This window comes from Lepisosteus platostomus, chromosome 16, assembly GCF_059453375.1.
Source record: "Lepisosteus platostomus isolate fLepPlt1 chromosome 16, fLepPlt1.hap1, whole genome shotgun sequence".
Classification (NCBI taxonomy): domain Eukaryota; kingdom Metazoa; phylum Chordata; class Actinopteri; order Semionotiformes; family Lepisosteidae; genus Lepisosteus; species Lepisosteus platostomus.
In genome coordinates, this window is record NC_142626.1 from 11,381,754 (window position 1) to 11,397,468 (window position 15,715).

At 45.8% G+C, this 15,715-nt stretch overlaps 2 protein-coding genes across 5 annotated transcripts in view; one reads left to right on the plus strand and one right to left on the minus strand.

The window, feature by feature from the left end:
* Positions 1 to 1,345, minus strand: part of LOC148646869 (NLR family CARD domain-containing protein 3-like) — an 823,351-nt gene extending 822,006 nt beyond the window's left edge. Inside the window, exon 1 of one of the 4 annotated variants that reach the window (XM_088608927.1) lies at positions 1,070 to 1,345. The gene's annotated coding sequence lies outside the window, so the exon portion shown is untranslated. The remainder of the gene's footprint in view (positions 1 to 1,069) is intronic. The other 3 variants (XM_088608929.1, XM_088608928.1, XM_088608930.1) reach the window with 3 other exon arrangements.
* A 3,853-nt stretch (positions 1,346 to 5,198) lies between these two features.
* LOC148646877 (latent-transforming growth factor beta-binding protein 3-like) overlaps positions 5,199 to 15,715 on the plus strand; it is a 49,923-nt gene continuing 39,406 nt past the window's right edge. Inside the window, exons 1-5 of the mRNA XM_088609470.1 lie at positions 5,199 to 5,265; positions 9,025 to 9,150; positions 10,605 to 10,736; positions 13,359 to 13,487; positions 14,833 to 14,952. Coding sequence (XP_088465596.1) covers positions 5,199 to 5,265; positions 9,025 to 9,150; positions 10,605 to 10,736; positions 13,359 to 13,487; positions 14,833 to 14,952 — 574 coding nt within the window. The remainder of the gene's footprint in view (positions 5,266 to 9,024; positions 9,151 to 10,604; positions 10,737 to 13,358; positions 13,488 to 14,832; positions 14,953 to 15,715) is intronic.

The following is a 15,715-nucleotide window of genomic DNA, read 5'->3' on the forward strand; positions in this document are numbered from 1 at the left end:
CAGCCCAGTGACTCAGTGTCACCACATACTGCACATCACGAGCTGCACAAAGCTGATATTCATGGTAGTGCTGCCTTTCAGAATCCCCTTGTAACCAAGGAGAATGCACAGCAACACATAACTTAGTGTAATGAGCACGAAATCTTCACTTCTGAGCAATGGACGACATAATAAGTTCTGATGAATTGTGTTTTTCTCTCATTCCTACAACTGGATTGAAAAAAACTACAAGACTGATGTATTTATGACCATACTGTATGAAAGACTCTGATTCCAAGAAGTGTGTGGAAATTGTCTTCCATACAGTTCCTAACTGTATGAAGAGGAATGCAAGGTGATGTCTGCACATGGACTGAAAACAGGAACCAGCCTGTGACTGGGTGGATGCAGCCAGTGCTGTTCCACAGGGCCATGTGCAGCCTGTCTGTATCTTTCTACACCTGTGTCCCTGAGCTGTTATGAAAGCTTCTTAGTCTCCAGGATTGAATCTTTTCTTTATATTCACTGCCTGACTGAGGGACCTTACAGAGACAAAGGTATTTATTTCTGAAATCATGTGAAAGACTATCATTGCACATAGAGGCCACTCAACTATTAGTGCAGCTCAGTTTACTAAATTTGTGCACCCAGATGAATTTAGGGTTTGAAAACTTATGCAATCACGACTTTGATTTTTCTTATGATATTAATTTTCAACTTCTTTTTTTCCTTTTTTTTGGCTTTGTTTACAGTAGTTTGTGTACATAAAAATATTGTTACTTCATAGTATTTTGACCAACGAGCATGGAAACATCAAGGCTCTCGGTACTTTTACAAGGCACTGAAGAAAATGCGAAGTATAAAAACCCTGACGCAATCTCATCTACCACAATCAGCGCTTCCACTCTCAGCCATTTTAAACCTGAATGTGCTGTGAACCGTCTCAGCAGCTCCGTGTTTAGCGCAGGAGTCCTGCACTCGGCTGCGGACAAGGATCAGTTTCAGAAAGTACCGCTGGACAATGCTTTACCAGTATAGAAGAGAGGTGAAACAGTGCGCACTCTGACACATTTATTCCTGAGAGACTCACCTAGGCTGGTGTGAAGTTTCCCCTCAAGTCCTTCTGCTGCTACAATTTACTCTCGAATGTTTTCAGGCTCTCAGACTCTACACCCAGTGGTCTGAAGTCTGAATTCTGGTAAAACCTCTTGCTCTCTCCCCCAGCCACCTTCCGCAATTATCACACTACAGTGTGTTTTTAATGAAGGAGTAAGTTTATTCCCTCTCTACTTGTACCCGACTGCATCTGCCCTGCTTCGCTCAAAATGGCGACGAAACAGAAATATACTTTCTGTTTACATAACGTAATGTATGTTTTTAAACAGGAAGCACTGAAGAAAAGAGGGGCTGGTAAAAACAGACTCAGTTACTCTGCGCTGAAGGACTTCCTGTTAAGTGGTTTTGAGCATACTTGTTCCACTTTAATGTATAAGACAACACTGATGATACAGATGTGTCATGTCAGACAGATGAAAGCTTGTCCTGCACCTGCTAATGTACAGGAAAAACCTACTGACAACAGCACCTGTAATTTGAGAATTTATGACAACTACAAATAATTTACACATTTCATACAGATTTTGATATCATTTACTAGTATGTTTTTGCTGTAAAAGCAGTCTAGAAATCAACACTTACAACAAAATATGAGTTTCTCAAGCAACATGAGTAAACTAACAGATTTTGAATGGGATGAAACAGTTGGTGCCTGAATCACAGAAGCATCTGTCACAGAAGTGGCAAAATGATTTAATGTGTCAGGAGAACAGTGATGAAAATCATACCAGTATACAGTGCATCAAACAAGGGAAAACACCATCGGGGAGGAGGAACAGTCAAAGCTCATCGACAGGGCTAGATGGACACTTAACAGGATAGCGGCTAAAAGCTACAAACATCGGCCTCCAGAATTACCCCAGCACTGAAGCTACAGTACCCAGTCTCAACAAATACTGTACACCTTGAGCCTTGTAAAGCTGATATTTATGGTCAGGACACCATGCAGAAACCCCTTGTAACCAAGGCCAGCACAAAGCAAAACATACTGTAACTTGTTGTAATGAACTTAGAACCTGCACTTCTGAGCAGTGGAAGAAAAAATAATTGTTTTTTTATTCTAATTCCTGCAATTAAACTGTACTGAAAATTAAATAAACTGACAAACTCTCACACACTATACTGCACATTAATACCACTGACATACTCTCGCGCGCTGTACTGCACATTAAAAACACTGACACACTCTCACACATTGTACTGCACATCAACAACACTCACACACTGTACTGCACATTAACAACACTGACACACTCTCACATACTGTACTGCACATTTAACACTGTTACACTCTCACACACTGTACTGCACAATAACAACACTGAGACACTCTCACACACTCTACTGTACATCAACAACACTGACACACTCACACACACTGTAATGCTCATTAACAACATCTGTAACAGTATACTGCAACAAACGTAGTCTTGCCTTTACTAAAAGAATAGTATTAACTTGGAAGTGTTTAAAACTGAATTAATTTCAATGTTACCCATGAGAAGAATACATATTACCAGACTGATGTATTTGCTGACCTATATCAAATAAAATATGACATATTCACATTCATATTACCAACTGTGATGCCACTATGAGAGCAGAAAACTGTCTTACAATGTTGCATTATTGACACTATTCTTTTTATGATTTAAAAATAAGCACTTGAAATTTCACAAGATTTCTAACTGTATGAAGAGGAATGCAAGGTGATGTTTGCACGTGGTCTGAGAACAGGAAACAGGCTGTGACTGGGTGGATGCAGGCAGTGCTGTTCCACAGAGACCCGTGTGCAGCCTGTCTGTGTCTTTCTACAACTGTATCCCTGAGCTGTTCTGAAAGCTCCTTAGTCTCCAGGATTGAATCTTTTCTTTATATTCACTGCCTGACTGAGACAAAGGTGGATTTATTTCTTAAATTGTGTGAATGACTATTATAGCACATAAAGGCTGCACAACAATCAGTGCAGCTTGTTTTGGAGCATTTGTGCACTCAGTTGAATTTATGTTTGCCTCAGTACAGGATTTTGAAAACTGCATTCATGACTTTGTCATTTTTCTCATCTTATTAATGATCTTTTTTGGGTTTTCTACTTTGTTTGGAGTATTTTCCATACCTAATAATACTACATAGTATTTTGACACACAAGATTTAAAACAACAAAATGCAAAAAACATCAAGGTACTTATAGAATGAACTGAATAAAAGCACTATGCAATCTTATCCACCACAGTCAGCACTTCTGTGCCCTGTCAATTTAAATCTGAACACACTGTAGCGAATGCAAAATAAGCAGCATTTTTTTTAAAATCCAGAGCACGATCCTATGGACACGAGTGTAGGATCAGCAGGTTGGCTGCATTGGCAGCTCAGGATTTTCACCGGACTGGAGTGTAGCGTTGCTGATGACGTCGTTGGGAAATGCGGAAGTCTACTGGGGGCGCAGGATGCGTTAGGTATATCTTTGATAGGAAAATGAGTAATATTCCTAGATTTACGTCCTGAATTAAAGCTGTTTTAACGTAGTTTACTGACATTGTGCTACTGTCCAGGTGATAATGGGAGGAAAGGTTTCGAATGGGAGATTTGCAAACATGGCAGCGAATGTGCGCTTGCCGAGAGCAGCCCATTTATTTTAAAACAGGAGAAGTAACTAGATGGTCAAACGCTAGCTGTTTGGGAATGACGGGTTGACAACGGTGGGTCTTGGTCTTGGGAAAGACCAGATGAAGCTGGCAGATGTTGAAAAGCGACGAAGAGTCAGATCAATGGCTAGCTGGTACTCAGCTGGTTCCTAGCTGAGATCAAACTGTGCATTGGAGCAGCAAACGAGAATATTGATTGTATGGTGTAGGCAGCATCGTAGTACTGTCTATGCAAGGATGCACACAAGGGGGGAGAGGACAGCGAGACAGCAAGACAGCGAGACTCATGCAACAGACATGCACAAGAGAGAGATGGGGATCTCGTAGGTATTTATAGCATTTTGGGAGAGGAATAGATTTCAGAAGCGATTGATCATTACTGATGGTTGAGTCTGATTGAAAGTGGTTGTTGTCATTCCTCCTGAACCTTCGTTATAAACTCCATTTAAAACAATAGTTATTAAGACAACAAAGCAAAGGCCTCACATAACAGAATCTACAGCTCAGTGACCCAGTCATCAAATACTGCACATCGCAATCTTCACGAAACTGATATTTATGGTTGGGCTGCCTTTCAGAATCCTTTTGTAACCAAGAACAATGCATAGAAACACATAATTTGATGTCATGAGCACAAAATCTTCACTTCTGAGCAGTGAACAAAATAATAAGATCTGACTAATCCAATGTTGCTGTTATTCCTACAACTGGAATGAAAAAATATACATGTCTGATGTATTCACTGACATATGAAAGACTCTGCTTCCAAGAAGTGGATGAAAACTGTCTTATAATGTTACATTTTTGTTATTCTGTGAGTCATTAAAAATAATGAAACTTCAACACATCTGCTAACTGTATGAAGAGGAATGCAAGGTGATGTCTGCACATGGTCTGAGAACAGGAAACGGGAACAATGTCATGGGAACAGTGACGAAAATCAGACCAGAATACAGTATGATAAACAAGGGAAACAGCATCAGGAAGGAGGAACAGTGGTCACAACTCACAGCTCACCGACAGGGCTAGATGGACACCTACCAGGATCACTACTAAAAACAACAAAACAACAGCCTCAAGAATTACCACAGCACTGAATCTACAGCTCTGTGACCAAGCCTCAAAAATACTGCACATCATGAGCTTCACAAAGACTGGTATATAAGGTCGGGACACCATGCAGAAATACCTTGCAACCAAGACCAGTGTGAAGAATCTTTACAGATGTTTGTGTACATAATGAATATTATTACTTCATAATATTTTGACCAAGGAGCATTAAAACAACAAACTTTAGAAACTTCAATGCTGTCAATACTTTTACAAGGCACTAAGAAAATGCTCTCTAAGTATAAAAACACTGACGAAATCTTATCCACCACAATCAGCGCTTCCGCTCTCCGCCATTTTAAACCTGAATGCGTTGTGAACCATCTCAGCAGCTCCGTGTGTCTTCACATGGCTGCAGACAAGGATCAGTTTCAGAATGTACCCCTGGACAACCCTGTACCAGTACATGAGAGAGGTGAAACAGTGCTCACTTCGATACATTTATTCCTGATAGACTCACCCAGGGTGATGTGAAGTCTCCCCTGAAGTTCTTCTGCTCCTATAATCTTCCCTAAACTGTTTTCAGGCTCTCAGACTCTACAGCCAGTGGTCTGAAGTCTGAATTCTGGTAAATCCTCTTGCTCTCTCCCCCAGCCACAACACGCTGAACACGCTGTGAACCCGTCTCAGCAGGTCCGTGTGTCTTCAGAGCAGGAGTCCTGCACTCGGCTGCGGACAAGGATCAGTTTCAGAAAGTACCGCTGGACAATGCTTTACCAGTATAGAAGAGAGGTGAAACAGTGCGCACTCTCACATTAACAACACTAACATACTCTCGCACACTGTACTGCACATTTACAACACTGACAAACTCTCGCAGACTGTACTGCACATTTACAACACTGAGACACTCTCACACACTCTACTGTACATCAACAACACTGACACAGTCACACACACTGTAATGCTCATTAACGACATCTGTAACAGTATACTGTCACAAACGTAGTCTTGCCTTTACTAAAAGAATAGTATTAACTTGGAAGTGTTTAAAACTGAATTAATTTCAATGTTACCCATGAGAAGAATACATATTACCAGACTGATGTATTTGCTGACCTATATCAAAGAAAATATGACATATTCATTACCAACTGTGATGCCACTATGAGGGCAGAAAACTGTCTTACAATGTTGCATTATTGACACTATTCTTTTTATGATTTAAAAATAAGCACTTGAAATTTCACAAGATTCCTAACTGTTTGAAAAGGAAAGCAAGGTGATGTTTGCACATGGGCTGAGAACAGGAAACAGCCTGTGACTGGGTGGATGCAGGCAGTGCTGTTCCACAGGGACCCGTGTGCAGCCTGTCTGTGTCTTTCTACAACTGTATCCCTGAGCTGTTCTGAAAGCTCCTTAGTCTCCAGGATTGAATCTTTTCTTTATATTCACTGCCTGACTGAGACAAAGGTGGATTTATTTCTTAAATTGTGTGAATGACTATTATAGCACATAAAGGCTGCACAACAATCAGTGCAGCTTGTTTTGGAGCATTTGTGCACTCAGTTAAATTTGTTTGCCTCAGTACAGGATTTTGAAAACTTCTGCATTCATGACGTTGTCATTTTTCTCATCTTATTAATGATCTTTTTTTGGGTTTTCTACTTTGTTTGGAGTATTTTCCATACCTAATAATACTACATAGTATTTTGACACACAAGATTTAAAACAACAAAATGCAAAAAACATCAAGGTACTTATAGAATGAACTGAATAAAAGCACTATGCAATCTTATCCACCTCAGTCAGCACTTCTGTGCCCTGTCAATTTAAATCTGAACACACTGTAGCGAATGCAAAATAAGCAGCATTTTAAAAAAAATCCAGAGCACGATCCTATGGACACGAGGGTAGGATCAGCAGGTTGGCTGCATTGGCAGCTCAGGATTTGCACCGGACTGGAGTGTAGCATTGCTGATGACGTCGTTGGGAAATGCGGAAGTCTACTGGGAGCGCAGGACGCATTAGGTATATCTTTGATAGGAAAATGAGTAATATTCCTAGATTTACGTCCTGAATTAAAGCTGTTTTAATGTAGTTTGCTGACATTGTGCTACTGTCCAGGTGATAATGGGAGGAAAGGTTAAGTGTGGAATAGATAAGACAACAAAGCAAAGGCCTCACATAATAGAATCTACAGCTCAGTGACCCAGCGTCATCAAATACTGCACATCACAATCTTCACATCTTCACAAAGCTGTTATTTATGGTAGGGCTGCCTTTCAGAATCCCCTTGTAACCAAGGGCATTGCACAGAAACCCATAACTTGAGCACAAAATCTTTACTTCTGAGCAGTGAACAAAATTACAAGAATTGACTAATCTTATGTTGCTCTTGTAGTGTGCTCTCACAAGGCACCAGTTCTGTAGGGTTTGGGCATTTACTGGGACAATTATTAATTGTAGCAGTAAATCACAAAATTTATTCTTTTAATGGCCTTAGAATCCAACCATGCGATATAACTCAAACAACACACACACACAGGTACTAATACACGAGAATACATTTATTAATACATAAAATATGAATATAAACCTAACAGATCTTATCGAGAGGGTTATCAGAATACAAAAGGTATATATTCATTCAGTTACGAAGAGTTACATATATCAAGAGGACATACGTTCAGTATATCATTCATTTCGACCGTTTCGTAAATGCACTTGGTTATAACTTCTACATTGGATACTCAAAACAAGTACATAACTCTTAGGAATTAAACTGATATCAACTGATTGGGATAACAATTGAATTCTCGAGCAGTAATGCAGTGAAGTTGAATACTCATCCAATCTCTGGGGATTCAGATCTCCTGTGGGCTCTCTGGCTCCATGCCAGGCTGTGCTGTGCGGCTTGCGACGGTGCGCTGCTGATGCTCACTGACCGGCTAGTTAGTGTTGGCTTTAACTAGCAAAGTTTGTGCACAGGAGAAAAGATGACTGTGGGTTCCAGCAAGTCAGGAATAGGAGTTCTGAATAGTGATTCAGCTGTCCACAGTTCTGACCTGTTCACGAGGCTTGCTGCTGATGCTAACCTCGGGTGGATCCTCTGGTTACTCTCTGGCAACCTCCGCTCTAGACTCTTAGAACAAAGGAAAGTTCTGGCACTCAGACACACTGGCCGATCCATGGTTGTCTGGGCTGAGTCTCAGGATGGTCAGGAGGCGCGCTGCAAGAATGTCCTGCCCTTGGAGCCTTTCTGCTCCTGGGCCATCCTGCCCTGGAATTGTCTCGCACCCCTGGAATTCTCCTTAGAATTCTCTTTAGAATAGTCTCCTACAATTTCCCCTACTTCAGGCTCTCTGTGTTGCCTGTTTTTACCTGGAGGAACTTCAGCTCGTTCATTGGCTGAAAGTTTCCTGGGCATCAGAGTCCCACCTGGGTTACTCGGCCCTACCAGTCCCTGATTGGTTGATCAAGATGAGATATGAGTCACTTACTCCTGACACATAGGAATGCAGTCCAGATGTCCATCTGGCACTCCCTAGACAGATAGGCGCCAATGGATGACCATTGATCATGATAGCCAGGCTTAGCTAACTGCATCCCCATTTGGGAGCTGTCCCTTATCAAAGGAAACCTTAAATCAGCCTGCATGAATAGTTTCTCTGTGGCTGCAACAGAGATGAAGAGAGAGATGGGGCCTCATTTGGGAAAGCACAGCAACACTAAATTCTGTCTTATTAACAAGCATTGCCGCTACAGCAGGATCCAGGCTACCTGCTCCAACAACATGGCTAGTTTCACACTCTCACCACCCTTTGTGTAAAGAAAGTCTTTCCTAACTGCAGGACCTCTTCCAGCTGATTCTTGAAAGAAAGCAGGCTATTAGCTTCACGAACGTGACTGGCCAGCTTGTGCCACACTCCCACCACCCTCCGTGTAAAGAAGGGAGTCTTTCCTCATTGCGGGATCCAGGCTACCTGCTCCAACAACATGGCTAGGCAGCTTGTTCCACACTCCCACCACCCTTTGTGTAAAGAAAGTCTTTCCTAACTGCAGCCAGGCTATCTGCTTCAACAACATGGCAGCTTGTTTCATTTAAATGCACTTCCCCATAGTTTCCGCTTGTGCCCTCTGGTTTTATTTTTGCCTGAAAGCTTGTGATCATCAGCTGCTCCGTCACTAATTGTTTGTGGGTTCCCCCCCTTCCATGTTTTCCCCTGTCCAGAGACGGACGAATGCAGGCTGAACAGGAACATCTGTGGCCACGGAGAATGTATCAACTCTGCCAACGGCTTCGCCTGCCTCTGCAACACTGGGTACAAGGCTCACGCCCAGAGGAAGTACTGTGTGGGTGAGGAGCCCGTGCCCCGCCGCTCACAAGCTGCTCACAAGCTGGCTCTCAGAGAGTCCTGGGCAACGTTCCCTCTTAGCCGTGCGCGTGTGCCCGTGCACACACAGGTCATGAAATCAGTGCACATAGGAAATTGAATTGCGCACAAAAAATTGTGTGCATTATTTTTGCTACTTGATCGTCAATATCGATGCTCTTGTAGTCTCGTACCTCCCTGCTCCTGCCCGCTCTGACACTCGGTCTCTATGACTGGGTTCATGGAATAGCTGTCCCGGATCTTTTGGATCTCTATGCTTCTATGAGGATGGCTATATTAACAAAAAAATAATTTCAGGTTTACAATTTGACATATGCTCAATTTAGTGCGCACAAGGTTTTTGTCACTGGTAAAGAAATTTGCACAACTTTCACAAATTTCTGCGCGCACAGGCCATTAGAAATTAGAGGGAGCATCGGTCCCGGGTGGGTAGGTCTGGGAAGGCAGAGGCTGAGCTCAGAGAGGGACCTGGTGACAACGTAATGAACCCTGGGTCAGCACTGCTGCCTGGCGGTGCTGGGGACCCCGGTTCAATTCCAGACCTGGGGGTGCTGTCTGTTTGCATGGTCTCACCATGCTCGCGTCCTATGGTGCAAAGGCAGGCTGGGAGATTAATCGGCTTCTGGGGCAATCGGCCAGGTGTGTCTGTGGGCGCACGCTGTGATGGACTGGCGTCCTGTCCAGGGAGTACCCCACCTTGCGCCTGTTGTATGCTGGGATAGGCTCCGGCTCCCCCACGAGCCCGTACTGGATAGAGTGGTTAGACAATGGATGGATGGACCAGGGTTCATTTAACTGCCAGCGCACAGTTAGCACTATGCTGGGCACTGGGCAGCCAGGGCCTCTGTTCTCTTTCAGCTGAATGGTGACGCATGTTGTTTTTGCCCGCTGTTTGATGACTTCAGCAAAGTCCTTCAACAGGTGCTGCCCCTCCCGTTAGGTGCAGTGGAGCTTGTGACCACCTCCTGAAGAGTGGGCACGCCGTGGGGGAGAGGGGGCTGCCCACAGGCATGGTGGCACTCGGGGGTGACAACCACAGGGGCATGGATAGGAGTAATAATATTAATAATAATGCTCACACTTCTATAGCGCCTTTCCTGGACCCTACACTCAGAGCTCTTTCCAGGTCATGGGGATCCCCTCCACCCCCAGCAGTGTGTACCCCCACCTGGATGAGGCGCCACTCCACTCCCCACACACCAGCTCTCAGTGGGGAGGAGAGCAGAGTGATGGAGCCAGTTCAGAGAGGGGGGTTATTAGGAGGCCATGATGGGTAAGGGCCAGGGGGAAATTTGGCCAGGACGCCCAGTAAGAGGAAAGATCCCACTAGATGCCTGCCTGTTTGACTGCACCGGAGGGGGGGGGGGGCACTAACTGTGGTCCAGGCGATGAAATGAGGAGGTCTTCTCGGTTTCAGACGACAACGAGTGCGAGGCGGAGCCCTGCGGCAGTGGGCGGGGCCAGTGCATCAACACGGGCGGGTCCGACACCTGCCGCTGTAACCATGGCTACAAGCTGCAGATTTACCATGGCAAGCGCACCTGTGCAGGTAAGGGGAGGGTGTCCCTTAGGTACCACCTGGGGCCTTAGACACCAAGGAAAAACCAGCCCTCTCGAAGAAGGAAAACGTCACAAATACTCAACGAAAAACAAAACTTTTAAAGTACGTCTTAAAAGTATTCTGTGCCGGCAAGCCTATCAACCTCCAGTACAATTGAACTAATTTCCTAACCTAAGCTTTCCTTCACTCGGGGAAAGTTAAAAAAAAAACATGATAACCCTGGCTGGTTATCAAACTTTATCGGGGACAAATGAAGAGAAAAAAAAAGAAAAGCCCCATCCCCAGACACCACAACACTCCTGTGGGGGTCAGAGGTCAGTTAAAACTTTTCTTACACTGACACCACGATAAAAACAAATCTGCACGACAACGTAAAACGGAAACTACTGCATGGCAGAACCAGCGCCGGATTTTCCCATGAGGCACCACAGGCACAGAGACTGGGGGCCTACGAAATCTTTAGGGCCCCACGAGGGAGGGACACACTAGTGACTCACGAGAATGGAGCTGGAACAGCATTCTCTAGGTGCTCCAGATCAATAATCCTACGTCTCTGTAGTAGCTGTACTACAAACTTTTCCCCCCCCCCATTCAAGGTCTTTAAATCTGCTTTTCTTGTTCAGTATTTACTCATTTCAAAACTTCATTCTTCAATTCTTCAACCTCTTTAAACACACAGTCCATGGACTATTTTGAAGACCTTCAATTCCGACGGTATTACATCTACTCTGAGACGTTGGTCTGGAGCTCCTCCTGCATACGTACGAGTGCATCTCCATTATTTTTTCCCCACATCACCTCCAGTTGCTTCGCTTTTCTCATTAGTTGCCATTGATTTTCTTGTAGTGCTATACATACACGATGGAGGTATCTTAGACTTCTCTTTCGACGACCCAGCACTGTCTTTCCTCTTCCCGGTACTACTCATATCAAAATTCTTAAACTTAAAAAAAAAAACCTTATTAGCTGTTCTTAAATTATTACCGAAGTCTAAACAACTAGTGTTACATCCTTATATTTCTGTAGTCAACATTCATATAACATTTCAGGTGGGGAGCTGCGTCAGCATGCGTAGGCTGCAAAGAAACAAGTAATAGGTTTATTCCCTGCTGAAAAAAAGAAGAAAGAGAACACAACGTTTCGGCCGTGGAGCCCTCTTCAGGTGTGAGAGAGACAGGGCAGTAGGCAAAGGTAAAGTAGCGGGAGAACAAAGGCTGGGAGGGAGGAGGAGTGAGAGGCGGGAGCAGGGGACAGAAAGAGAGGCCAATCAAGAGGTGTGAAGTCAGAATGGGTGCAGAGAGGTGTGAAATGAATTCCAATGAATGGAGAAAATTTAAAAGAACAGTAGTCTGTCGTTAAGGGAAGGGAGAATGTGTGATCCTAGCTGCAGAATAATTTTAGTTTCGGTGGTCTTTCTGATCTGACACCAGCCTCTCACTCCTCCTCCCTCCCAGCCTTTGTTCTCTTGCTACTTTACCTTTGCCTGCTGCCTTGTCTCTCTCACACCTGAAGAAGGCTCCACGGATGCAACATTGTGTTCTCTTTCTTCTTTTTTTCAGCATGGAATAAATCTATTACTTGTTCCTTTGCATTCATATAACATGTTATATATATATAAAACATAGTGTAACGCATACGGCCTCCATTGCTTGTGCGAGCCGGCTTACCAGCGCCCTTCCCTGTGGATAGCAGGGACCTCAGCCGCCAGCCTGAGAGAGATCTCCCTTTGGCTCAAGAGGCTGGGTCCCTGTTGAGTGATGCCAGAGGCCTGGGTTTGAGTCCCTGATTTTGGGGGGCTGACCTGAGGTGGCAGTGGTGAGGGTGCCCACCTGAACCCTGTAGTGTTACATTATTATATTATATATTATAATTAGGAACAAGTAATAGGTTTATTCCATACTGAAAAGAGAAGAAAGAAAACAACGTTTCGGCTGTGGAGCCCTCTTCTGGTGTGAGAAAGACAGGGCAGTAGGCAAAGGTAACTTTCTCACACCTGAAGAAGGCTCTGCGGCCGAAACGTTGTGCTCTCTTTCTAATTTTTTTTCAGCCTGGAATCACTTGTTCCTTTGCAGCCTACGCATGCCGATGCAGCTACCCACCTATATTATAATTATAATAAATAATGTCATAACGGAACATTCAGGTCATGGAAAAACTCACAATTCCTCCTCAGCCTCTCCCCCTGAACGCCATCTTGAAACGCTCCGCTGTTCCAGAAACTAGAGGTATCGCAGCGACGGGCGCCCCATCCATCACGGGGGTTCGGCCATGAAGACTAATTTCAAGTGCGTCACGTCAGTCGACCTCATTCCATCGGCGTTTCCCGCTCTTTTTGCACGTTTCGGAGTGCCCCCCTGAAGGGGGGGTCTACGCACCCCCACACTCAGGCACCTGGACAGAACTTTCTCGTTAACTCCCGATGAAATACGTCTCGCAGGCGCGTTTAATACGCGGCGAAGCCCCTCTACAAACGCAGAAACAACAGGCTGTTTTTTTTTTCCCTCTCACGGACGCGCTGCCGAAATCGGTAGTTTGTTTTTATGAGAGGGGGGAGATTTCCAGTCGTCGGACAGCGGACGGCTCTTGAGTCTCCTCTCTGTCCCCCCCCAGACGTGAACGAGTGCGTCAAGCACAACCCCTGCGGGGAGAGCGGGCGCTGCGTCAACCTGCCCGGCGGCTACAGGTGCGAGTGCTACGAGGGCTACAAGAGCAAGTCCCACCGGCACCCCGTCTGCGAGGGTAAGCGAGCCCCCCTCCACTCCGCCATCTTGAACAATAACAACACGCTTCCCTTCCTCTCTCGTCGCCGTCTCATTCTCGGTTTGGCTCGCATTTCTGCTTTATTTCTCTTTAGCATTCTCATTCATCTCTTCCTTTTTTCTAAATTTTTCTTTTGATCTAACTTTCCGTTTTTCCACCACCCAGTCTGCGGACGGCGCTGTACTTGAATTACATTCTAAATTGAAGACCTCGGTGGGGGGTTGAGGGGGGTGACGTTTCATCTGCATGTGCAAAATATTGTAAAAACATCATCCCCCCCCCCCCCCCAGCAGTATTGCCAGACTACGTCCTGTGTTGTCTTCGACTGTTGCTGAAAACACGTTGGACTCGTCTTGAATTGAGTACTGGAATGCTCTGCTCACTGGGGTTTCTAAATCCACACTGGGCAAACTCAAGTCTGCCCAGAGTTCGGCAGCCAGAATCCTGACCAGGTCCGAGGGCCAGTGATCACATCACTCCTGTCCTGGAGTCCCCGCACTGGCTTCCTGTCAGGTTTCGTGTCGACTACAAAATCCTCCTGCTCGCCTGTAGGGCTCTGCATGGCCTGGCACCTCCGTACCTGTCTGAGTTACTGTCTTCCCTCTCCCCACCTCACAGCCTCTGGTCTCCTGTCTGTCCCCCAAGCCTATCTACACTCTGGGGGCGACAGGGTCTTCTCCTGCTGCACCCCAGAGCTCTGGAGTTCTGTCCCTAAGGATATCGGAGAGCCACCTTCTCTAAACTCCCTCAAATTCAGACTGGCTCTGTGTCTGTCCCTCTGCTTTCCGACTGTATTCCAAAACCTCACTGTAATGGTCTCATCCTGCAGTCTCCTCTCACTGTGTCCTTACTGTAAAGTACCTTTCAGAAGCCACTTTTAAAGTTTTATTACCAGTATAAGCGCGAGATCAGGGTCTTCTCCTGCTGTGCCCCAGAGCTCTGGAGTTCTGTCCCCAAGAGTAGCAGAGAGTCACCTCGCCTGAGCGCTTTCGGATCCAGACTCCAAACCTCCTCCTTCTTCAGAAGGGTTTTAATTTAACTGGCTCTGTGTCTGTCCCTCTGCTTTCCTGCTGTATCCCAAAACCTCATTGTAATTGTCTAATCCTGCAGTCTCCTCTCACTGTGCCCTTACTGTAAAGTAACTTTAAGAAGCTACTTTTAACGTTTATTACCAGTATAAGCACGAGATCGGGGGCGCCCTGCTCCGCCGCGACCTGGCGAATTCCAAAGACGGGGTTCAGGAAAGCTCGAAGAGGTGGCAGCGGTGTCCCCCCCCCCCCCTGCCCCAGTTTTAACGAAGATGCTCCCTCTGCTGTGGTTCCAGATATCGACGAGTGTCTGGACCCCCACACCTGCCCCAACGAGCAGTGCGAGAACACGCCCGGTTCCTACGAGTGCGTACCCTGCCCCCCCGGGCACCGCGCCAAGGACGGCATCTGTTACGGTGAGCCCCCCCCATCCCGACTGTCCGAGGCCCGGACACCCAAAATTGTCTCTTTTTTTTTTGTCTCGTCCTCCTGTTTCTCGGCAGCCTGGGGGGAGAGCAGAGCCGACAGATGAAGAGCTGCTCTGCATCGTTAAAGGCCAAGTCAGATCGCGTTTTGCGGTAGAGGGCTGAGCAGTCGCTAAGAACGGGCACTGGCCCAGTCGGATATAGGAGTACGGGATTGCAGGCTGTTCCTACCAGCTGGTGATGCTCATCTCTGGTTTACTGATACCCGGATCGCAGAAGCCTCACTGTCCACATCGCAGAACTCCTCTGGCGCAGCCAACGGCAGCAATCCAGATGATTCCCTCTGCTCCTTTAGCTGGAATCCAGCCGTTTTCGTCTTTTCCCCAATCCTGATCCAGGAAGCCCTAGCACTCACACCTGCCGGGTTTTCATTCCAGCCCCGAAGTGACTTAATCAGGGGGATCCATTTGAACCCCTTTCCGCCCTGTCATGAGTCGGAGGTCCGGCTTTTATCCACTGCCTTTCAAAAGCCAAGTCACTTCTTATGTAGAAAACCTGCAGAGACACCCGTCAACCCAGCTGTTACTTCCATTAAGGCCCCATTAGGCCCGGCTGGAATGGAAACCAGCAGGTGGGTGGGCATTTCTCTCTTGCTGCTGTAGTGACGGCACTTCTGGACACGCACTGACGTATGCATCTGTTTGCAGCTGCCCACAGTGTCACGAGCCGGAGCGTTACCCAGCGGAGTCCAGGC